Below are 26,050 nucleotides of genomic sequence, written 5' to 3' on the forward strand. Positions count from 1 at the left end.
CAGCATATCAGCTGAGGCCAAGATGGCTGTTTTCCAGTGATACTTACTGAAGGTGAATTCAGTCCAGTTGGCTTTTGGAAAACCATGAGAAATGTAGCCTAAGATAAATGGGTGCAGTTGAAATCCATGGTTGCCACCATCAGAAATGCCCAGTCCTCAGAGGGAACAGTAGAAATGAAAAATGAGTGAAGTATGCATCAACCTGTATGATCTGTCCTAGCTTGGCTTATAGTACCCAGGGGAGGTTGGATTGAAGCAGTGCACTTACTGGAAGGGTAAGGTCACATCCTGAAGAGCAAAGTCAAATCTGAAAAGGCAGAATCACATTTAATAAGCTGTACAAGATAATAACTGCCAAGGTAAAGCACAGTATGTTAGAACCCTGGACTATGGCAAGTACAGGCAGAAACTGCTACCTCAGAATTATACTGAAGCCTTCTGAAGGCCAACTGGTCTGGACCTACTTTTAACATCTCCCCCTATGAGGAGCTGTCTGTTTCTTAAAGGATCATTTCATGATTCTGCAGCTGCAGCCTCCAATGGCATGTGGAAGGTGAAGACTGGATCAGGGGGTACACTTTGAGTCTGAGAAGTCAGGGAAAGCAACATCTGCTAGAAGGTACTTGAGTAAAGGGCAAAGGCTTCCCAGACAATGCTCCTTCTCCTCTGATTTTCCCCTGGGCTGGGAAGAAGAGTTGAGGCCAGAGAACAAGAGATTGTATTCCATTGGCTGGCTAGCCTTCTGCTTTTTTGGTCCATCTAAGGCAACCTCAACCCATATAACTCTCAGTTCATCACATTTCCCTGTAGAGGTTGGCTTCACGCTTCAAGGACTACAAGTATATAAAAATAAACAGTGATGTTCATATAAGTAATGAAGTCATTCCAGACTGTAAATTGATAAGCTGGCTTATGTCCTAAGATGAAACACTCTATTTATCACACCACTCTAAGCAAGGACTTGCTGCTTCAATATGTTGTAGGCTGCATTGATGCCCTAAGATTGAACCCATTGACACAAAAATCCTAAACACATTTACTTCATTTGAATTCTATTTCAAGTAAATTTACTCAGTTTTGCAGACTCACAGCTGGACCTACTTATTCAGTCCTCCTTGAGCTAAATGCTTTACAAAGATGAAATAGTATTCTGAACTAATATGTGAAACATATTGAACCAAAGTTACTGGAGCAGCTTTATGTTCAAAGAAGCTAGATGAACTGCTGTTTTGTGTGTGGTTATTTTAACAGATACAAACGGAAGACCTAGGAGAGCTCTACAAAATACGGATAGGGCACAATAACTCTGGAGAAACCCCTGCCTGGCACTGCAAAGAGGTGAGCTATGTCCATATCTTAAAATCAATCATTCTTTCTGAAGGTCTTGGCAAATGACACTTTTGCTGCTTTGCCAAAACCTTAGTCATGCACATACTATATGTTCACATGTTGCATAGCTACACAATTGGAATAGTACATTGTTGCTGCTGAAGAAAATGTTATCCAGTAAACAAAATTTTGGTAAACCACAGACTCAAGGTTAGTGATATACAGTGGTATCTCTATGGTTACAGACGCTTCAGGTTACAGACTCCGCTAACCCAGAATTAGTACCTCAGGTTAAGAACTTTGTTTCAGGGTGAGAACAGAAATTGTGCTCTGGCGGCGGGGTGGCAGCGGGAGGCCCCATTAGCTAAAGTGGTACCTCAGGTTAAGAACAGTTTCAGGTTAAGAACAGACCTCCAGAACAAATTAAGTTCTTAACCCGAGGTACCACTGTACTTTCAAGTGAATGCCAAGTTACTAAAGACAATGAAGAACACCACACAGCCAATGGACTATGATGACAGCAAACTCTATTTGAATCCCTGTTCTCAGCTATTCAGATCACCAGGGGCTGCTCTAAAGAAACAGTGAAACCATTTTATAAGATTTGAAAGTGGAAGGAGAGTTACATGCTTCTTTTGAATTTCAACAATAGGTGGTGGTCTTGGGACAGTCACTGTGTCTCAGCCTAACCTTTTTATTTTTTTAAAAAACCCTACATTGTAGTGAGGATAACAATCAGATAGCCCTATATATTTGCCATGTTAAGGTTTTGGTTTTTTAAGATAAAGGCTGCAGTTTAAAATAAAAAAAATCCTCCAAGTACTGCATCCACACAAGAATGCTGATAAGGACTCTATTCGCTTGTTCTGTCCCCTCACACCACAATTACTATCATGTGATTGGGAGAGTGGGAATGACTCCTTTGCTCCTGCCTTTTTCTACACACCTCTGTTGTCATTCCTGTAAATGGAAGGACCTGCCAGTTTTCGTTCTCTCAGTTTCTCATTCTTCCAATCTTAAATTCAATTATGCCCATTTCTGCAGTCATTTTCAATATACAGTGGTACCTCAGGATAAGTACTTAAATCGTTTCGGAGGTTCGTTCTTAACCTGAAACTGTTCTTAACCTGAAGCACCACTTTAGCTAATAGGGCTTCCTGCTGCTGCTGCGCAGCCGCTGCACGATTTCTGTTCTCATCCTGAAGCAAATTTCTTAAACCGAGGTACTATTTCTGGGTTAGCGGAGTCTGTAACCTGAAGCGTATGTAACCTGAAGCATATGTAACCCGAGGTACCACTGTATACGTATTTAATCCCCATGAAAATTCTTCAGCATTTTACTGTTAATTTCTATCTAGTTACACATCTTTGTATGCTGTTTTGATTAATGTAAACATCTTTACAAGCAATTTCAATGCATTTTAGTATGTCATTTTCACTAATATATTAATTTTTATCTTCACTTCACCCTAATATATGCATTTTTTAAAACATTGGCTTGACAACTGCAAAATTTGTTAAATGCAAATTTTGAAGGATGACTGTGTTTTAGTTGTCATCAAAGTGTAAATTTGATAGATTCAAATTCAGACATGAACTGAATTTGTTGTATTGTGTCTGCAATTGGGAGACTGTTCTGGTCAAGTAAGCTCTTGGTGTGATTCAGAATACATGAAAAGTATTTCTGAGTAAAAAAAAACCAGAGAAACATTTTGTGCATTTTTGGGGGGTGTAGTCAGGTTCCATCCTTGAATATACTTATCTTAGACTTCTAAAGAGCACAGACACAGTTATCATGTATTCTGAGGGGGGAAAGGTAGATTAGAGAGATTTGTATGGTACTTACAGTACAAATTCAGGAAACCTCTGACATGGGTTTGGGTTGGAATACTCATTCTATATCTTTATAATGCAGCATAAAAAGTGACCCTCACATACTTGGGGTCTGTTCCAGTAAAGACTGTAACAGCATTTGTTCATTTTTGAAAAGTATTAGTTTATTTTTGTAAAGATACCACAATAATGTAGACTTGATTGCTTGCATTTCAGCTGCATTTGCAGAATCTTGTGACAGGGGAGCAGTTTGATTTCCCTGTAGATAGGTGGCTGGCACAACAGGATGATGGCGAAATAAGTCAAGAACTTCCTGTTTTACATCTGGGTCAGCCCATTCTTCCAGGTAAGGAATACAAAAATAGCAGGAGTTATGGGGACTCTTCCCGCCCCTATAACTGCAGTCCATAGGAAACTGCTTAGACATGGAAAATACTTAATGGGGAATGATAAATAGAAATATATGACCATTAAATATATGTTTAAGCCCGGTACTTTTAACATTAAAAGCTTCCCTAAACAGGGCTGCCTTCAGATGTCTTCTAAAGGTCTGGTAGTTATTGTTCTCTTTGACATCTGGTGGGAGTGCGTTCCACAGGGCAGGTGCCACTACTGAGAAGGCCCTCTGCCTGGTTCCCTGTAACTTGGCTTCTCACAGTGAGGGAACCGCCAGAAGGCCCTCAGTGCTGGACCGCAGGGTCCGGGTAGAATGATGGTGGTGGAGACGCTCCTTCAGGTACATTGGACCAAGGCCATTTAGGGCTTTGCCCACATCCCTCATATACTGCTCTGATCGCTTCCTACTCAGCGTTATATCTGGTAGCTACATTTGCTAACAGAGATTCTCCTCATTAGGTACAAGCAACCATTCCCCCTTCTCTACTCTCTGAGTTCCGATAGTAGATGTGGAAATACTCCAAGATAAAGAAGTTATTTAGAAATTATGTCTTATTGGGTTGGAGACCAAATTAGTCATGCTTAGAACAGTCCCAATGAAACCAATGGGATTTAATGGTCCACTAACCCATTGATTTTAGTGGGACAATTAAGCATATGTTTAATTCTCTCCCAGTGAAATTGGATGAACTTCAAGATGCTTAACTTTGCCTGGTTGGTTTCTTTTCTACGTTTATTTATATACATTAATATTTTCCTTGTATAAATCAGCTTAATGCCTTTGGGTCATTGCTCCCAGACAGATGTTACAGAAGCTGCTTGCCTTGATATACAACACTTTCTCCACATTATTGCAGAGAATTATTGTTATCTTAATTATTTATTAAATTTTTATACTGCCCTTCTCTGAGGATCACAGGGCAGTTTACAATATTAAAACACAAAAATGTATAACATCATAACAAATGTATAGCAAAAATAATATCTTTCCCACCCCCCAGTTTAAAAGGCCATATACATTTAATTGTTTAATTAGCCAAAGGCCTGGGAGAAGGGAATGTTTTTGCCTGGTGCCTAAAGGTATGTAACAAAGGTGCCAGATAACCCTCTCTGGAAAGAGCATTCCACAAGTGGGGAGCCAGTGCAGAAAAGGCCCATTCTCATGTTGCCACCCTCCAGACCTCTTGTGGAGGAGGCACATGAGGAGGGGGCTCAAATGATGATTGCAGAGTCCAGGTCAGTTCATTTAGGAACAGGTGATCCTTGAGCCATGTTGAAGGTCAAAACTAGCACATTGAGTTGGGCCCAGAAAGTAATTGGAAGCCAGTGCAGTCGGGCCAGGATCGGTGTAAGACAGGCATAGGCAAACTTGGCCCTCCAGATGTTTTGGGACTACAACTCCCACCATCCCTGACCACTGGTCCTGTTAGCTAGGGATGATGAGAGTTGTCATCCCAAAACATCTGGAGAGCCGAGTTTGCCTATGCCTGGTGTAAGATGCTCAAACTATCTTGCCCCAGGGAACAACCTGGCCACTGAATTCTGCACCGGCTGAAGTTTCTGAACCATCTTCAGAGGCAGCCCCAATAGACTGCATTGCAGTAATCTAACTGCAAGGTTACTAGAGCATAGATGACAGAAGTTAGGCTATCTCTGTCCAGATAGGGGTGTAGCTGGGCCACCAGCCAAAGCTAGTGGAAGGCACTCAAGGCCACTTGTGCCTCAAGTGACAGCAGTACCCTCAAGCTTTGTACTTGCTCCTCCATATTGAAAAAGGCACACACCCTTTCACGAATGAGGCAGAGTACAAACATTTATTTTCCCATAAACACATACATCCTGATGTTGATGACACATAAGAAACACCCTATATATGATTTGTTTTCTTATAGACACTAGCTAATATGGGGGGAACTCTTCTTACTGTATAGTATGCCAAACTTCCCAATAGGATGATGCATCAATAGCAGTTGTTGGTGTTGTGCATGCAATAGTATGTTTGTAAAAGCCTGTCTTCTCTTACTCTCAGTGGCAGTGTATGAGGTGCATGTGGTAACAGGTGATCTGTGGAATGCTGGAACAGAAGCTGATATCTACATTGCTGTCTATGGAGAAAAGGGTGACACTGGTTCCCGACAGCTCCGTAGGTCAAAGAAACCTAGGAAATGTGTAAAAGGACAAGTGAGTGGATTATAGCAATGTGTCTTTATCTTCTGAAGTACTCCCCTGTCCCCATTTCATTGTGAATATTTCTACAGGGCTATTCATGCATTCAGAAAGCACAGGTTTCTAACCCATAAACTCATTTGTCCCAATATTGCTACTAGCAATATGTCAGGACATTTTTTAAAAAATCATATCAGTAGGGACAGTTCAAATATGTAGGTTAGGAAAGTATTCTGCCAAAGTCAGATCGGCTAGTGACCCTATGTATTTTGGCTGAGATGTTCTTCAGCAGACTGAGGTCCCTGGGGTAGGGTGCAGCCAGCCTTTATAGGAGTGAAGCCTGCTCCACTCCCAAGCCCCACCCACTTGCCACGGCTGGATTAGCCCAAGATTCAAATGGTTAGCTGGAGGGAAAGTCCATCAATCCAAGCAGCCGGCCAGGGGATTCCTCAGCTGCCAGCCACCTAGCCTCAGTGTTGCTTCCAAGGGATCTGAGCCCGCTGAACAATTATTTTAATTCAGGCGAGTTACTGTGATCAACAAGAATTATTTTTGCCATTTACTACACAGGTAGAAACTGGTTTTGGGTATCCATTCATACTTATGTGCTTGACTGACCACATAGACTGATAATGCATCAGAGAGAGAGAGATCTAACGTTTTTAATCCTGAAACTTTTCTAATCACACTTTAATTGTTTGATTGCAGACTGATATATTTTTACTTGAAGCCGTGCACCTTGGAAATCTGCATAGAATTGTTATAGGACACAATGGACTTGGCTCAGGTCAGAAATGTCAATGCAGTGAATTCTGTCAACCTGTTTTGCTGACATAGAAATGATGACAAGTAGCCCATTTATATGACTGCTGGACTCACAGAAACGACATATTTTTATTTTTATTTTTAAAATGACAGATCAATATTTAGGACAAGCAGGTTATTTTAGGAAAAATATGCCTACCATCATTTGTGAGAACTGTGACAAACTGGACATTCAAACTGTTTTCACACATGATTGCGTACACATTTTTTTACATATTTTTTCTTAAACTTCGTGTAGGGAAACTGTAATGTTTGAAGAGGTAAACTGATTTTCAGCCTTTTACTGAGAACTGCAGCATAAAAGAATCAATCTTCTCAGTTATGCTTTGTGCTTGTCAATATACAATTCTCCCAAACTGGTGACAATCTGCATTGTGAACCTTTGCTTTGATTGGTTGATGATTGAACCATTACTTTTCCGTACTCCTGGAGTATGCCACAAAATTACACTGCTTCACAGCAGTTTATCATTCAGTAAGCACTGCAGCCTTTACAGCAAAAACTGTCGGATTAGGGGTTTTTCCTCTACATACAATTCACATTTGATTCCCTCCCCCCAAAAAATATCATAGAGAAAAGTTTCCTAATATGTAAATGCTATTCATATGTAGTACAAATAAATGGTCCACAGATGTGTGTTGATTATTTGATTATATAAGCCTTGATTACTAGCAGGTGAGCATGTGCTCAGATTGAATGGAAAAGGTGAATTCAAGGTGACATTGAGTAAGATATATGTTTTGTTAGCCCTGTGATGACTCAATTGCATATCTACAGCATCCCATGCATTGTTCATGCACATTTTATCTGGATCTTAGTAACAGTCATTTGTGTGTGTGTGATTAGTTCACTATTAAGAATGGAATCTTTATCATCTTCATAATTCCTCCTAGGAAATGGTTGGTTTCTGGAGAAAATTGTAGTCAAGGATTTTATCACCAGCTCGGATTATAACTTTGCGTGCCACAGGTTTGTGAAGTTTATAATTTTGAAAAAGATTGCGTTAACCAACTCATAATGTTAGACCTCATTGTACGTGATGATCAGCTACGATCTTCCAAGAACCTGTTGTTAAGTTAGAAGAATTGCATAGTCTGAATTTCATAGAATCAAAGAATTGTAGGTTAGAAGGGATCCCAGGGGTCATCTAGTCCAACGCCCCTGCAATACTGTTTGTTTTTACTCAATAGTGAAGAAAATGCACTGAGACCACTCAAAAGCACACTCAACATTTATTATCTCACCTGATCCAGATATAGCCTTTAATACTTAAAGAAGATTCTGGGGCTTACTTCACAGGTTCTGGGAAAAGACCTGGCTCAAACTGAGTCTTCCCCAGCAGATTCCAAATATTTTATCATCTTTTGACAATTATTTGTATTTTCATTATAAAAGAAGATGTTTCTATTTGGTGAGGTTGGGAAAAGGCTTACTGTTTCAAAACATGAAGCAAAAATTTCAACCTGTTATATGCATCTACTAGTCAAATACTATGGGTGGTAACATTGCGTATGATCTTTTGATCAAATCATGGGGTGTGGAACCTGTGCCTCTTGCAGTATTGCTGGGCTACAACTTCCACCGCGTCTGCTCATTGACCATGCTGGCTGGAGCTGATGGGAGCTGGAGCCTAACAACCTCTGGAGGGCCATAGATTTCTCAGTCTTGGTGTAAGAGAGATTAGATATGCCACATCGCCCCCTCCTGGCAGTCAGCCCCATGCACACCTCTTCATTAAACACAATGTGAGGGGGAAGTTCCACAGTTGCTTCTGGGGTGTCAGGGAATACAAGTAATTATTTCTGTACCTCAGTCACCCACATAAAACAATGAAAGCAGAACTCATCCTCTTTTCATAGACGTTAGCACAGGTCTACCCCCAGCTAATATTCCCTCTCAAGCTTTGGCCATCCTTTTTTTATGGAGGCTGTATTGCATACTGTATTGAATGAATTGTTCTAAATATAATCTTGTCCATGCAACCCAGTACTATGCAAGTTTATTTGGAAGTAAGTCATTTTACTGCAATGAGACTTGCTGTTCTCAAATAAGGCTGCTCCCAAACAAGGGAAACCCAGCCAGATATTATTATTATTATTATTATTATTATTATTATTATTATTAGCAGGATTTTCACAACAAAACATTATAAATGACCCATTCATATCTATTTTGTTCTTGTACCCATTCATTTCCTTTAACATTTTTATCTTCCTATATTAATGCTAGCCCCCAATCTATCGATAGAAATCACACACCGCTCAAGACGGTAATGGCTTCATCCAGTAGAGATCTTTCAGTACAGTTTTAATTTTATGGCAATCACATTTTTTTTTCATAAACACAAGAATTGTTTGTGCCTGTACTTGTGTGTGTAGTAGCTTTCATTCTTCACACAGCTGTGCACCAGTTTTACAATACTGAGATTCAAGTTTCTTAGGGGGAAATACTCATTATTAAACTTCTGAAAGAGAAGTTAACAAAAATGTGGCTCTTTTTAAATATTTGTCTTTTCCTAAAGGTAGACCTTTATCTGGTCCCACAACTATGTTTCTGATATGTAATCTAGAGTTGGCCAAACTAATAACCCAGGTTCATTTTAATATACTTGAGTTTATAAAGAGCAGCATGGGAATATGTATTATTATTAAATAATGTGTTTCCCCCCCAAAGATGGCTAGATCAAGGAGAAGATGATGGCAAAATTGTTAGAGAACTGTATGTCACTCTTGACGACACATTTGCTGGGAGTAAGTATAAACCACTGGCAGACAAGAACATTTTATGAGTCATGGCACTTTGTGGTGTGTCTATAGAAGGTCACATTCTGGGTGTTTCAATGTTGGTTGTGCATGCAACCAGTATATAATTTCTTTGATATTTAAGGTTTAGCACCGATACCCGCTTCAAAGCCTTAAGGCTTAATCAGTCTGAGACTGTATTCTTATGCATGTTTAGTTATGAGTAAGCCTAATTGAATGCATTGGGACTTACTTCCAGAGCAACATGCATAGGATCACAAAGTTTCCCTGGAATTATATAGGATTTAAGTCTTGTTGATTCTAGCAAATTTGCCCCTTAGACTTTACTCATGTTAGTGTTTTTATTTCTGTAGGACAAGAGCTGGAAATCAAAAGAGCAGAAATGGTAAAATTCTACCTTCTATCCTTTTTTTAAAGCTTTAAACAAAATTATTAGACCCATTTAAATCATGCTGTACTACATCTGTGGCTGTCCATGTGTTTTGCACAAGCAGTCTTTGGCAGGGGCCATAGGTTCGTAGTAGAAATGGGCACTGTGGAAGCACAAGGTACAGTCCTTAATTAGCATCTCCAGCTAAAAGGTCATGGGTTGCAAGGCTAAAACTCGTCTGATGGACACCCTGAAGAACTTCTGCCAGTCAGAGCAGACAGCAATAGGCTGGTTGAAATTTATATTAATTCAGTGTAGGATACCTGATGTGTTGCCGTTTGTGTGATGATTTGTTGTCTGTCTTTCTTTAACCAGTGGGCAGCTGAAAAATGGAAATTTCAGAAAGGCAATACACTTCAGTTTTACAACAAGGTATCCCATGGATTCATATGCCTATCTCCTGATGGAACTGTTCATGCCCGTGGTGACAAGAAAGATAAATACGGTAACTTTATTGTCTCTTCTTTGTGATCATGGTAAATTTTTGTTAACCCTTTTTGTGAAGAGAACTCTCTAAACTTTTGTAGATGTACAGTACAGAGTTAAGACAGTAGATTATTTAAATGAAATTCTTTGTTTTGTCATATCATTACACATATTAAGGCTAAGAGGAAGGGACAGCTCCTTGAGCCTTTGTTGTACGGGCTATAGAACCACACAGAAATGCTCACATTGGGTTTGTGTAGCTTCACAAATGAGAAGCAGCAAAGGTCAAGCCTGGAAATTGCTCTATTCATCCCAGACACTTTCCTCTGTAATTCTACGTGTGTGTGTGTGTGTGTGTGTGTGTGTGTGTGTGTGTAGAAGGTAGCTTGTAAGACCTAAGTGCTGATAGCAGCAGTGTACACTACCTGCTTAAAATGCAGCAAGGTCATTTCTCCACACTGTGATTCAAATTGTATCTGCACATCCTTGTTTGTATCAGTATGGCTGGGTGTGTTTCGATGTCACCCACTGTCTAGTCACACTAGTGGGCAAGGATAAACATTCCTGAGAGAACAACCTTGATATAGCAATTTCACCACCAGGACCATCACCAGAAAATCTAAAAGCCTCACATTTTATCTGTGAGAGGAACAATATATTTCAGAAAGAGTAAACTTCATGTTGTCTTTTGGGTTTTAAGAGTGAGAACATCCCAGACAAAATGCTATGAAACAGCTGATCAGGTTTTTTGCTTCTGTTTTTTTTAAAGGTCTTTTCGATGTGGCCATCAAAAAAGGAAACACATGTGTGTTTAAAAGTCACCCAGTGCCACACCTAGCCCTTGGCTTTGCTCATGGTTCAGTTGCTGGAATGGTATGAAGCTGCCCAGGTTTTTCCCATGTGTCTATGAATTTCCAAAAATGTAAATTGTATCGCAAATATAGTGGTCACCAAAACCAGACGTATGTGATGAATCTTATGAACCTTGCCTCCCCACCCCCATTTGTAATCAGTTTTTTGTTTATAAATAGCTAAACATTGAAACATTAAGAAGTTTGTTTTCAGGATGAGATTACAGGGGACAAATTGTGCCAGTATATTTCAAGTGACTATTCTCAAACTGTTGAAGCCTTCAGGATTTGTCCCTGCAAATGTCCCTACTATTTTAGAGTGAATAATAAGAAAGAAGTAAAATAGTTGCTTGTTTTCACTATTTAAAATAGCAATGTAGCTTTCTTTTATGCATTCTCACTGAAGCATAGTGGGAAAGCTATATTTGTGACATATTAACAGTTCTTGAGGGACTTTTGGATTGAAATCATGCAGAGAAAGTGGAAATAAATAAAAGGTTAATACCTTACATTTTGTGGGTGGGTTTGAATTACCGTACTGGGCTCCATGATTTTGGTTCAATCTTTTCTCTTTGGCATAACCAAAACTACTAATGCTGCTGATATTGAGAATCAGCAAAAAAACCCCATACAGATTGCATTCAGTAGATAGGATGAAATATGGCAAGATCAGGAACTGATTAATATGCAGCTCAGTCTTCCCAGCCTGAAGGGAGTTGTTCTCCAAAAAGATCAAGAGAGCACCAAGTTGACAAAAGCCAACACAGTTTAAAGAGAGAATCAGAGGGCAGTGGGGTGTGGTTCTAAAAAGTTTTGTACCACAAAGAAGTCTTCTTTGCCTAGAGTGTTTTATTCCAAAGCTGTGCACTGTGCTGCTGTATTTTTATACTATTGCATATTAGTACCCATTATAATTTACTTAATACTAAGATGAGCCCCTCAGGTCGGAAGGCGTCCAACATGCTACTGGGGAAGAGCGGAGGACAAGTACAAGTAGATCCAGAGCTGATGAAGCGGCTGGGCTAAAGCCGAAAGGACGTTCAGTTGCGGATATGCCTGGAAGTGAAAGGAAAGTCCAATGCTGTAAAGAAAAATATTGCATAGGAACCTGGAATGTAAGAACCATGAACCTGGGTAAGTTGGATGTGGTCAAAAATGAGATGGCAAGAATAAATATTGACATCCTGGGCATCAGTGAACTAAAATGGACAGGAATGGGCGAATTCAGTTCGGATGACCATCATATCTACTACTGTGGGCAAGAAACCCGGAAAAGAAATGGAGTGGCCCTCATAGTCAACAAAAGAGTGGCGAAAGCAGTACTGGGATGCAATCTCAAAAATGATAGAATGATCTCGATACGAATCCAAGGCAGACCTTTTAACATAACAGTAATCCAAGTTTATGCACCAACTACTGGTGCTGAAGAAACTGAAATTGACCAATTCTATGAAGACTTACAACACCTTATAGAAGCGACACCAAAGAAGGATGTTCTTCTCATTATAGGGGATTGGAATGCTAAAGTAGGGAATCAAGAGATAAAAGGAACAACGGGCAAGTTTGGCCTTGGAGAGCAAAATGAAGCAGGGCAAAGGCTAATAGAGTTCTGTCAAGAGAACAAGCTGGTCATCACAAACACACTTTTCCAACAACACAAGAGACGACTCTACACGTGGACATCACCAGATGGGCAGCATCGAAATCAGATTGATTATATTCTCTGCAGCCAAAGATGGAGAAGCTCAATACAGTCAGCAAAAACAAGACCTGGAGCTGACTGTGGCTCGGATCATCAGCTTCTTATAACAAAATTCAAGCTTAAACTGAAGAAAGTAGGAAAAACCACTGGGCCGGTAAGATACAATCTAAATCAAATCCCTTATGAATACACAGTGGAAGTGAGGAACAGGTTTAAGGATTTAGATTTGCTAGACAGAGTGCCTGAAGAACTATGGATGGAGGCTCGCAACATTATACAGGAGGCAGCAACGAAAACCATCCCAATGAAAAGGAAATGCAAGAAAGCAAAGTGGCTGTCCAATGAGGCCTTACAAATAGCGGGGGAGAGAAGGCAAGCAAAATGCGAGGGAGATAGAGAAAGATACAGGAAATTGAATGCAGATTTCCAAAAAATAGCAAGGAGAGATAAGAAGGCCTTCTTAAACGAGCAATGCAAAGAAATAGAGGAAAACAACAGAATGGGAAGAACCAGAGATCTGTTCAAGAAAATTGGAGATATGAAAGGAACATTTCGTTCAAAGATTGCCATAATAAAGGACAAAAGTGGTAAGGACCTAACAGAAGCAGAAGACATCAAGAAGAGGTGGCAAGAATACACAGAGGAATTATACCAGAAAGAAATGGATGCCTCGTACACCCCAGGTAGTGGGGTTGCTGACCTTGAGCCAGACATCCTGGAGAGTGAAGTCAAATGGGCCTTAGAAAGCACTGCAAATAACAAGGCCAGTGGAAGTGATGGTATTCCAGCTGAGCTATTTAAAATTTTAAAAGATGATGCTGTTAAGGTGCTACACTCAATATGCCAGCAAGTTTGGAAAACTCAGCAGTGGCCAGAGGATTGGAGAAGATCAGTCTACATCCCAATCCCAAAGAAGGGCAGTGCTAAAGAATGCTCCAACTACCGCACAATTGCACTCATTTCACACGCTAGCAAGGTTATGCTTAAAATTCTACAAGGAAGGCTCAAGCAGTATGTGGACCGAGAACTCCCAGAAGTGCAAGCTGGATTTAGAAGAGGCAGAGGAACCAGAGACCAAATTGCAAACATGCGCTGGATTATGGAGAAAGCCAGAGAGTTCCAGAAAGACATCTACTTCTGCTTCATTGACTATGCAAAAGCCTTTGACTGTGTCGACCACAGCAAACTATGGCAAGTTCTTAAAGAAATGGGAGTGCCTGATCACCTCATCTGTCTCCTGAGAAATCTCTATGTGGGACAAGAAGCTACAGTTAGGACTGGATATGGAACAACTGATTGGTTCAAAATTGGGAAAGGAGTACGACAAGGCTGTATATTGTCTCCCTGGTTATTTAACTTATATGCAGAATTCATCATGCGAAAGGCTGGGCTGGATGAATCCCTAGCCGGAATTAAGATTGCTGGAAGAAATATCAACAACCTCAGATATGCAGATGACACAACCTTGATGGCAGAAAGTGAGGAGGAATTAAAGAACCTTTTATTGAGGGTAAAAGAGGAGAGCGCAAAATATGGCCTGAAGCTCAACATCAAAAAAACGAAGATCATGGCCACTGGTCCCATCACCTCCTGGCAAATAGAAGGAGAAGAAATGGAGGCAGTGAGAGATTTTACTTTCTTGGGCTCCATGATCACTGCAGATGGTGACAGCAGCCACGAAATTAAGAGACGCCTGCTTCTTGGGAGGAAAGCAATGACCAACCTAGACAGCATCTTAAAAAGTAGAGACATCACCTTGCCAACAAAGGTCCGTATAGTAAAAGCTATGGTTTTCCCAGTAGTGATGTATGGAAGTGAGAGCTGGACCATAAAGAAGGCTGATCGCCGAAGAATTGATGCTTTTGAATTATGGTGCTGGAGGAGACTCTTGAGAGTCCCATGGACTGCAAGAAGATCAAACCTCTCCATTCTGAAGGAAATCAGCCCTGAGTGCTCACTGGAAGGACAGATCGTGAAGCTGAGGCTCCAATACTTTGGCCACCTCATGAGAAGAGAAGACTCCCTGGAAAAGACCCTGATGTTGGGAAAGATGGAGGGCACAAGAAGAAGGGGACGACAGAGGACGAGATGGTTGGATAGTGTCTTCGAAGCTACAAACATGAGTCTGACCAAACTGCGGGAGGCAGTGGTAGACAGAAGTGCCTGGCGTGCTCTGGTCCATGGGGTCACGAAGAGTCGGACACGACTAAACGACTAAACAACAACAACAAATGCTTTTAGCATTCTAGCTAAGAGCACCATCCATAAAACCACAGCGATGCCTGTAATGCTGGAGGATTATCCCACAAATCATATTTGCTGGTTTGGCCTTAATAATGTCTGTTTTTTTCTTCATAAATACAATGTAACGGGATTTCACTCTTATAAGAAGTCACAGATAGGAGACAATGATAAGGTGGAAATCTTGAATTCGAACTGAACTGCCAAGAGACTTTGGTTCTAGAGTATGATCTTCTGATTTGACGCCTTCTGTGTGACCTTTTGCAGTGTTGTTTGTTGAAGGTGCTAAAGTACCCTTTAAGAAATAAAGAGAGGTGGAATTCTCTGGATACTTTATATCTCCAGATAGCGAAATCTGAGACTTGAAATCCTGCAGCGTCCAGCAGCGTCAGACTGCAAGCCTGAAGGCAACAGAAGAAAAATGTCCCCATAGAAACTAATGTGTTAAGGATTTTATAAATTGTTGAACTAAATAACGAATAATAAATGAATAACAGCAAGGTGATCTTTGGTGCTTATGGCAATCTGCAGTTGGCTCTGCAGTTTGGGTGCAAAGAAAACCATGACTTTTTATCTGGCTCAGTTTTCAGTCTAATATACTGATTAGTCCCATCTTGCCCTTATTAGAACAATGGTGACGTCCACTGTGAGCTGCAGGTTCACGTTCAGCCAAGTCGTTGCGCAATTCTGGAATCTGCCCGGAACCCAGGGCAAATGGTGACTTTCAACCTCCAAGGCACTGTAGCTGATGATGCCACAAGCTATGCAGGACTGACAAAGGAGTTTGTAGTTCATGTTAAGGTAAGATTGGAGGAGAAAGGCAATTGGGTGGTATGTGTCATAAGCCACTGCCTTAACTGGTTTCAACAGATGAGAGAGATCTCTCCACCCACTAGGTGGAGCTGAAGACTGCAATCGTCAAAATCACTGTGTGAGGCTAGGGTTTCTTTTTAAATCCCTTTGTTGATCCTTGTGGCCCTGAATAATTCTGCCATACACAACCAAAAGGCAGGTGAGGTTGTGTGCAAACACATATAAAAACAACCAAGTCTGATATGTAGGACTGCTTCACACTTTGTGTGTGATTCCCCCCCCCCTTTCTACGTGGAAATAAGATCTATTTTTTTTAAAAAAGCTGTCACTTGCAAAGTGGAGCACAAGTTTTATTTCCCTGTGAAAAGATAAACTTCCCACATAGGTTTTTATTTAATCAGAGCAAAATAAATATATGTGCCACATTTCACAAGTACCACATTTGTCTTAGAGCTGAGAACTAGGAAATACTTAGGCTTGGTTTTAAACAAACCACTATCTCTCAGACCCCCTCTCCCAGCATCTACTAATCCGGCTGAAGTAAGTGGAAGTGCAATGCTACACATGACATCTGCTCAAAAGTAAGTCCCAATGAGTTATTTGACACTTACTTCCAGGTAAGCTGGTATAGGATTGCAGCCTTACTGGCTTGTATCAAATGTGTGGGAGACCTGGCACCATAAAAAAAGAAAACATTTTGTGATTTGCTCTGGGTAACAAGGATTAGAGAGTCACTGCACTGGGATGAAAGGTGAAGAAGTACAGAACTGTTTGAAAGGCCATATTATTTACAGCTGGTTCTTTTTGCTGATTTCTAGGGAGTGTTCCACAACAGTGCCATAATTTTGCTCACTACTAGCTACTGCCAGTCTCTCTGCCTGAGGCCTGATGGGAGCTGCAGTGGAGCAGGAAATCAATCTGACGACTCTTACTGGAGAGTACATAAAATCAGCTCTGGGGTTTGCATGTTTGAAAGTGTAAAAAACCCAAGAATGTATCTGAGGATCAAGGATGGGCAGTGTAATGGAACGGTAAGGAGCTCCTGTTCATGCTTTCTCTGTGGATGTGAACATAACTTGCCACAAGAAGAAGCAATTTTAAGTGTGCTAACACAGAAGAATCTGGCTAAGACTTGACAGTGCTATGATTTTTGTTTCCCAGAAATATGGTAAAGATTATATGAGACAGGTGTCATAATATGAAAGAACCACTGGCTATTGCCTGAGTAGGATGGGATTCCTGGGAGGAACCAGGCAGGGGCAGAGCAAGGTGGGGGCAGTGGGGAGGAGGCATACAAGGCATGCAGGGAGAGGACGCGAAGGAGGCAGGCAAGCAGGCAAGCAAAAACAACAACAACAACAACAACAACAAACAGCTGAACAACTTAGGCCGGGGGCAGTAAACTTTTTCAGCAGGGAGCTCACTGTCCCTCAGACCTTGTGGGGAGCCGGACTATTTTTTTTTGGGGGGGGGAATGAACGAATTCCTATGCCCCACAAATAACCCAGAGATGCATTTTAAATAAAACCACACATTCTACTCATGTAAAAACACCAGGCAGGCCCCACAAATAGCCCAGAGATGCATTTTAAATAAAAGGACACATTCTACTCATGTAAAAACACGCTGATTCCCAGACCGTCTGCAGGCTGGATTGAGAAGGCGATTGGGCCGCATCTGGCCCACGGGCCTTAGGTTGCCTACCCCTGCCCTAGATGAACCAACCCAGGTCCTGCAAACATCATTGGAGGTCCTTTTCCATGTGCCTCCTTCTGAGGTGTGGCAACACGAGAGCAGGCCTTTTCTGTGGTGGCTCCCTGCTTGTGGAATGCTCTCTCCAGGGAGGCTTGCCTGGTACCTTCATTACATATATTTAGGTGCCGGGCAAAAACATTCCTCTTCTCCCAGGCCTTTGGCTAATTAAATAATCTATGGCCTTTAACTGTTATTATGTTATGTATTTTTGCGTTTTAATATTGTAAACTGCCCTGTTATCCCCAGATGAAGGGCAGTGTAGAAATGTAATAAATAATAATAAAAATAGGAAAGCTTAAAACTTTTTTTAGAAAACAAGGCCTGTTTTATTCTGTAAGGGGTTATACAACAACCTTTATAACAACCACGGTTATGTAAAATGTTTCAAACAGTCATGCTAGTAATTCCTGTAGATAGAGTGTGCCTACCTTATGAGTCTCTCTCCTCCCCATGGATCAAATTGATTAACTGCGGGTTTCTTGCTAATAATAATGTTAAATCTGGTTTTAAGGTCAGTGCAAATTGCTGATTAAAACTGGATGGCTGCCTATAATATGCCTGAAGTATTGCATCTCATAAGTATCAGTAGATCTTTAGTAATGTGAATGTCAATGAATATACTGAAATGGCCATTATAATGTTGTGTCAAACAGTACTATTAATAAGATGGCTGAGCTCTCAGGCTCTTAATAATGGCTTCTTCAGAATAGAGATAGACTATTAGAGGGATAAATAGTAATATTACTTTAAGTATTATCCTGGGAAGCCAGTAGGAGACCTGTTATTTTGGAAGCTGTGTCAAGATTCTACAGGAAATGTTATGTTTAGAAATCCACTCCATGTTTTAAAGTCGTTCAGTATACCAAATTTGGAGCACTTCTATCTTTGGCTTTACTTAGGGTTTTGCTCTTTGTAGGTTGAACAGGGTCAAGCAGCCATGAGAGATTCTGGTAGGCTGCATTCTTTGTTTGGTTTGCACAGATTTATTTAATTAATCAGATTTCTTCTGTCTTTAACATCTTTTCTGCATCTTTTGACCACTGAACTGTATATGAATGCTTTAGCTGAGATTCCTTCATTGCAGGGGGTTGGACAAGATGACCCTAGGGGTCCCTTCTAATTCTATGATTCTATGAACTCCCTTGCCTTAATGAGAAATTTACCAGAAAAATAATCTTTGTATTGATGTGTGGACACATTCAGCTGATTTCTTGTTATTATGCTGCTTTCTTACAGGGCACAGGAGATGTGGACTGTCATTTTAAAGTGGAAAAGAATTTAGAAAGTGGGTCTGTAAGCCTAGAATCTACACGCAACAGAGGGATATATGTAGGTCTCCTGCCTAATGGTCAGACCAAACCAGTTGTTCATACTGGAGAAAGCAACATTTGGTTTTACCCGCAAGTTGTCAAATGTAAGTCACATTCTAAATGGTTGGTCTTTTACATTAAAAATATTGTTTGGAGTCTTTTTAGAAAGATAAAAACATTGATTGAAACTAAAGATGAAAACTGTATTTGAGGCACCAATGCAAGGCCTGTTTATGAAGCATTTGCTCTATCGTACTGTAATAATCAAACATTAATACTATTTTAATTAATTCAACTCAGTGTTATTGTGTTGATCAGGCAGCCCAGGTGATTTGCAGGAGCAGCCCAGGTAAGAGACTGTGTCATTTCATGTATCCCATTGCAGTTTCCCAGTACGCAGTCTACAAAATATACCATCCTAGAACCAGGCTCAGTCAAGAATTGCATTTAGAGGGACACTTTTAGTTGAACATAACTGTTTAGAGCCAAACCAGAGCCTGGTGATGCAGTCCTTCAGAATTCCACCAGAGTGCTGGAACCTCTCTCTGATTGGCTACCAAGACAGCTAACCAAATAGGAGGTGTGGAGCAGCACTTTGGGAGGAGCAGTTTCTGAGGGAGTTTTTAGACAGGGCTTTATTTGAGATGGGAGACAGGGAATCATAGAATCATAGAATCATAGAGTTGGAAGAGACCACAAGGGCCATTGAGTCCAACCCCCTGCCAAGCAGGAAACACCATCAGAGCACTCCTGACATATGGTTGTCAAGCCTCTGCTTAAAGACCTCCAAAGAAGGAGACTCCACCACACTCCTTGGCAGCAAATTCCACTGTCGAAAAGCTCTTACTGTCAGGAAGTTCTTCCTAATGTTTAGGTGGAATCTTCTTTCTTGTAGTTTGGATCCATTGCTCCGTGTCCGGATTAGGACAGGGTTTGTCTGAGGGAGTTTGGTTCAGAATTGAGTTTAACATCTGCTCTGAGGAGAATATCTATAGCTAGAGGAAGGAGCCTCATAGCTTAGATAGTAAGACTGTAGTGAGTGTCTTGGGGGAGTATACAGACAGGAGTTAAATAGAGGGCGGAGTCTGAGCCAGAGGAGATAGCAGGTGTGCAGATACAGTCTACCTGGGTCTCATCTCAGTCAGGAGGGGAGAGATCTTCTAGAAAGAGAAGACTCCCAAACCAGTTAAAAAAAGTGTGGTGATCAGTGGCGTAGCGTGGGGGGTGCAGGGGGGGCCGGGCGCACCGGGCGCAACATCTGGGGGGTTAGGGTTAGGGGGCGCAAATCCACGGGTTAGGGGGTGCAAATTACTTGCCTTGCCCCGGGTGCTGACAACCCACGCTACGCCACTGGTGGTGATCCTCAGGGTCTATTATACAATTTGAAAATACCTCAGCCAAACTAAGTTTTCACTCACACAAGAACCCAAAAAGATAACTGGTGGTAATTTAGAAATTAAATTAATTGGCATACCATACAATAGGTTCACTACAGGTTTAACTGAGGGCAGTCAGCGGTGGTAGATCTGTTACAGTTACCATTTAAGCATCATTAGGAGGCAATGCAGCACTGCAGCACTTTCTTAGGTGGACTAAGTAAGCAAGGTTTAATGTGTGTGTGCACACATCTATCTATATGCACATACTTTTATCTTACAGTATTACTACCTGGCCAGAGCCCTTAGGGAAAGGATATATTTTTTATCATTCTGAAGAAATAATAAATGAATGCATGATCTTGCATCCAGACTTTGCTCCTGCAAAGTAACTTTGCTGATTTTCTTCTTCCCAACAACACCTCCTGCACAGTACTAGAGGGTTGGGAAGAAGTCACTCTGGGACTGCAGGGTGTGAGGGGAATAGGCAAACATCAGCTTCCTCCTTTTGCTGGATCAAAGGCTTTCCATGGATGGAAACAGCCTTTCTATCTGTGAAAGGCAAAGTCTGGATCCATCTTGTGAAATGGTCTCATTTAGGATCATATTTAGGGCAAGCCATTAATCTCCTTGCATTTGTAACTATTCCTATCATGTTTATTTTTTTACTTCCTGGGGGTATTGAGTTGGGGAAAATTAATTCAGTTGTTCAAATTTGTATTTCTTGTCACAACTTGGCAGGTAGATGAGTGCTGGAAAGCACCTATTAGAGACTGGTGTGAGGGGTTACAGTATATGAGAGCAGGTAGAGAAGCTGCCTTGTTGTTCAGAGATGGGACAGGGTTTGTTAGCTGGGCTGCAGAACCTGTCAGTGGCTGTGGGGCTGGACTCCCCTCCTTGACTGAAAAAACTGAGCTGGACCATAGAGTCACTCAGTGGTACAGCCAGGCCGGCCCCAGGGAAACTGGAGTGGTTAGACCTCTTCTCCATCATGGCCAGATTTGATTATTGCAATATTTGTAAGTTTAAATTTTTCAATGGATTTTAAAAGTTGCAGCTTATTTCAAAGAAGATGTTGCTAATTTGAAATCTATAACTCTACATCTGATTCTTCTTTGCTGCTGCAGTATGTATAGGAGCAGAGCTTGGTGGACTGTGCACACATTTAATTTTGGCTGAAGAAGGCTTATGGCAGTGTTTTCTTTTTAAAGAGAAGGAAACAGAATTATGTGGTAGTGGAATATACCCCAGGGACAAGCCACTTGAAGCATACATAGCTGATAACACATGACTTGGATTTCCAAAGCAGTAATAGGAATTTATTACCATCTCATTTTGTGTAGGGAGGTATTAAGGAGTGAGCTTCTAGGAGACCAAACTCAAATATGTATATCTTCCACAATGCATTAAGATAAAACATGCATTAATAATATGATATATTGAAAAACTGCAAGACCTATTGCCTTCTTGATTTTTTGGGACATTTCTAGAGAAATAAAATATGATGACCTTTAATCTTCCTTTTAATTAAATTTCAGTTGGCAGAGAGAAGCCTATGGGAACATCTGCAACGCCTGCTCAGCAGAAAGAAGTGATCAGAGAATCCAAACACCAACAAGCAGGAACTCAAAATTTAGTGTCCTACAGATGTCCAGATTCTCCTCCCTCAAGTAAGGGACCATGTAAAACAATAGCCCTATAGTGCAGCATTAATGTTGTCTTGCTTCAGTTTGGCACCTAATTGATGAGACTTGATTTTTCTTACCACTTAAACTCTACAATGAGTTGCAGATGGTGACCTTATGCTGTCATAGAGCTTATGTTATCTGAAATCCCTCCAAGTTATGGCTAGAGCTGGCCAAATATTTTTGCTTTCTTTCACTTTCTCATTTTTCCAATCTTAAGTTCACTTATCCATGTTTCCACATCAGTTTACAATTTTTAAAAATAAAAGTTCTTATGAAAATTCATCACAACTTTTGTGCAGGTTTCTCCTACTACACACATTTTTAAATGTTTGTTCCCCTATTTTTAAATGTTTGTTCTGCAAAGCAATTTTCCCTAATACAATGTATTTTTCTTTTTTGTAAACAAATATATGCATTTATATGCACATCCAACCCTAGTAGATGCATTTTTGTACACTTAGCTGAAAAACTGCATTGCAAAATCTGGATAAGTGTGAATTTCCATAGACAGTTGTGTTTCAGTTCATGTATTCTTTTGGAAAGTGCAAACTAAGTAAGATTGTCTTCAAATGTTGACTGAACTGAATTTTTCCACCATTCCTAGTTATGAACTGTCTGTCATATGGTGCTAGGCATTTGAAGCTAAGCTACTAGGAGATTGAGCAGAGCTTTGTTTTAGGTAATTAATTCAGTCCACAATTCTTTGTTGTGTATTAAACATTCTTTGTACTCTTCTTGCAAACAGGAAATTGTTATAGCAGCTTTTTTATCTTGAATCAGGATTGGGTATGTCTCTTGCATACAAAGTACATTCTCTACCTCTGTTGTTGCTATCCTCCTAACATGTATTCATCCAAACTGATTGGGGGAGGAGAGAAAAAAATGGGGAAAAATGTTCTTATGATTGAACCCTGAGTAAAGCACAAGGCCTTTTCAAAATCTAAAGTAGCACGGTTGTTCTCTTTGTGTGGATTGTGCTGGCTTCTATGTTATGCCTTTAGCCTTTAAGTTAACACAATCCTGATTTGTTACTGTAGAATTCACTCTTAAGTGTCAATACCTTTACTCAAACGACCAATGTTTATAATGTTAGGAGTTACTTTTGAGCTACTCTTCTTCAAATGCAAGTGCTTAAGGCAAAAATTAAAAAAAGAGATAAGTCTGATATAGAACCTGCATACAGCTGGACTGTGGGAACCTGATAAAGTTTAATGTTCTTTCAAACAAAGGAGCATAAATTATATTATAAAGCATCTAGCCCCAAGAAACAAGGCAATGAAAAATTCAGCAAGAACTAGCTCACAATTTCAGCTAGGAAATATAAAGCAACTAGATTGCAAGGTTTCTATGGGAATAAGTTTCTGTTTATTTATTTTGATCTAGATGCATTATAACCAGAGACAAAAGGAAAAAAGATTTTATGAAGCAGCCTGAGTTACCCATCTATTTAGCCTTTAGAATATTTTTTTTTTGTCATGGTGGATTTGCATCTTGATCCCCTGAAGTGTGACTAATCCAGGGTAACAATCAAATCCAGTTTTCAGAGTAGAACATTTTTAGCCTGTAGGAAACAAATGTCATTGGTTTACATGTCTCCAAAGAACTATTTATAACACAGAACTTGCAGAGCGTTATTTGCGTATGGATTTTCTAAGGAAAGTTCATCATCATGGCAGGACCCAGGCATTATCTACAGTTTGGTCACATAACATTACCCATTGCCTCAATACTTCAAATAGCATAATCTTATTTTCCTTCCTCTTTCTCCAGCCTCTTCAGGTTTCTGGTCTAAATACACACATTCTCAACTGTAATCAGGTTCAAGCTAGTATGGCTGACTCATCACTAATGGTGTAGGCCACCTTTCACAAACCTAGTGCCCTCCAGGTATTTTTGACTGCAACTCCCATCAGCCCCAATCAACTGGTGGGAATGTGGTCCAAAACATCTGAGAAACAGCAGGTTGGCAAAAGCCTTAGAGAATCATAGAACTGTAAAGTTGGAAGGGACCCCAAGGGTCATCTTGCCCTACTCCCTGCAGTGCAGGGATCTCAACTAGAGCTTACATGACAAATGGCCATTAAACCAGCTACAAATCCACCTCTCATTGGAAATGGGAGGACCACCTGGAGGAGAATTCAGTTGAGTGGCGGCCCACTCCATTTCCCAGTGGCAGGGATGGCAGGAGGAGGCAGCAGAACACAGCTCTTTTCTATTCATATAAGGCTGAGAAAATCAGAGCCAACAGCCATCTCTAGGCATCCTTCCCATTTCTTGATGATAGTTTCTCTACAATTGTCATAGGGAAGTCTGGAGTGATCTTAAATGGGAGTTCAGTGGATGGCAGGACAATGCCCAGTTAACTGGGTCCTATATTTTAATTGAGCTCCATAATATTAAATGATTGCATTTGATTAATCAGTTAATGTTGCAGCCCTTTGCTTAATAGTTCTTTCTTCTGCTGCTTCTGTTTTTGTTTTTTAAAAAACAGATTGGAAGTTCTAATAATAGTGATGAGGTTATTTATGTGTTTCAAACTGAGCAATGTATTAATTTTTGTTCTGATACTCAAAATGTATACTTGAAAGATTGCTTCTTCTTTTTTTTTAGCAGTCAGTTTTGAGCACAGAACTAGGCCTTCCACACCATAAATGTTAAATGGTACTTATACTTTCCCACCTTTTTGTGGAAGTAGGAAAGTGTTTGTTCTAACAGTGGATATGCTATCACACATGAGGTGGAATCACACTTTGAGAGCTTCTGCTATCCATTCCCCGCAACCACTTTGCAATAGCACATTTCACAAGATTGCTGTCAGCTTCATTTGCTACTCCTGACACCAACGGATTCTGAATCATAAACTTCACACACACCCTCATTCTTCGAGAAATAAATGATTCAAATAATCCATAATTAGCTTGCACAGGTTTTAAAACAAAGAGCTGCTATTTCAGTTTTACTGTCTTTCTCCCATGTTCAGTTTTCTGTAACCCATGTTTCAGATTTCAGGTTTCTCAATGCTCATCAGTCAGGTGATTGCACACTTGACCCGAGCTCAACTGCTTCTTATCTTATGCCGTTGGGTACTTTTAGGTGTCCATTCACTATGTTTACAGCAGGCTCCTTTTATGCTATGTTCTTATTTTATGAGATCATAAGACTAACCTGTTGAATCAGGCCAAGGGCCCATCTAGTCCAGCATCCTGTTCTCACAGTGGCCAACCAGATGCCTGTGGGAAGCTTGCAAGCTGGACATGGGCACAGGAGCACTCTCTCCACCTGCACTCCTCAGCAATTGATATTCAGAGGCCTACTGCCTGTGACAGTGGAGGTACAATGTAGGCATCCTGACTAGTAGTTGTTGATAGCCTTGTCCTCCATGGAGTTGTCTAATCCTCTTCTAAAGCCATCCATGTTAGAGTCTGTTACTGTCTTCTGTGGGAGCAAGTTCCACAGTTTAACTATGAGCTGGGTGAAGATTTTATCTGTACTGAATCCAGAGATTATTATTATTTATTGAATTTATATACCGGCCTATACTCGGAGGTCTCAGGGCGGACCACAGAATAAAATCAAAATATAAAACTACAAAATAAATAAAATGAAAACAACAACCTAATAACCCCCCCAACCTCAACCCCATTTTAAAAGGGCATAGAATGTCAATTAAATCAACCAAAGTCCTGATTAAGAAGGAACGTTTTTGCCAGTGTTTGATTGCATTCATTCAGATCTTTCCTCCACTTACATTCACGCCGTCTCCCAGCTTGTTTCCTCGCCCTAAGCTCTGGAGTATACCTGGGGGCCAAATGGACTCCACAAAGTGGGAGAGGGCACTCAGGGACCATTGTATCAATAGCCTGAGCCATTTGGGTTTTCCAGAGGTCGGTCAGGGCTTTGACAGGGGCGCCAGTCATATCAGCCGGAAAACCCCCAGAGCTGTTTGGAGTCCCATTGGATCCATCAGCCTCTGAGGGTGGACCTTCCTAATAGCCCCACCACCACCTCTGAGAAGAGGAAAAGGTTCTGACAGCCTAGATTTCAACAGGAAGTGATCTGACCATGACAAGGGACTGATGTCAATGTCCCCCACCTTCAAATCACCCTCTTCCTTTGAGAAAACAAGGTCCAGAATGTGGCCAGATAT

At 40.7% G+C, this 26,050-nt stretch overlaps 1 protein-coding gene across 6 annotated transcripts in view; it reads left to right on the forward strand.

The window, feature by feature from the left end:
* The window catches only part of LOC310766553 (lipoxygenase homology domain-containing protein 1-like), a 179,568-nt gene that overhangs the window by 39,261 nt on the left and 114,257 nt on the right, over positions 1-26,050 (forward strand). For 5 of the 6 annotated variants that reach the window (XR_014550246.1, XM_083622817.1, XM_083622819.1 and 2 more), the window contains 13 exons: positions 1,252-1,338; positions 3,379-3,508; positions 5,588-5,739; positions 6,433-6,511; positions 7,443-7,518; positions 9,223-9,299; positions 9,665-9,696; positions 10,057-10,186; positions 10,937-11,040; positions 15,589-15,762; positions 16,593-16,805; positions 18,766-18,943; positions 21,754-21,885. Coding sequence is in view for 5 of the 6 variants with exons in the window: in XM_083622817.1 (XP_083478943.1) it covers positions 1,252-1,338; positions 3,379-3,508; positions 5,588-5,739; positions 6,433-6,511; positions 7,443-7,518; positions 9,223-9,299; positions 9,665-9,696; positions 10,057-10,186; positions 10,937-11,040; positions 15,589-15,762; positions 16,593-16,805; positions 18,766-18,943; positions 21,754-21,885 (1,564 nt within the window). In the remaining variant the exon portion in view is untranslated. Of the gene's footprint in view, positions 1-1,251; positions 1,339-3,378; positions 3,509-5,587; positions 5,740-6,432; positions 6,512-7,442; positions 7,523-9,222; positions 9,300-9,664; positions 9,697-10,056; positions 10,187-10,936; positions 11,041-15,588; positions 15,763-16,592; positions 16,806-18,765; positions 18,944-21,753; positions 21,886-26,050 lie in introns of all 6 variants that reach the window. The other variant, XM_083622821.1, reaches the window with a different exon arrangement.

This window comes from Podarcis filfolensis (genome assembly GCF_964270895.1).
Source record: "Podarcis filfolensis genome assembly, chromosome: 7".
Lineage (NCBI taxonomy): Eukaryota > Metazoa > Chordata > Lepidosauria > Squamata > Lacertidae > Podarcis > Podarcis filfolensis.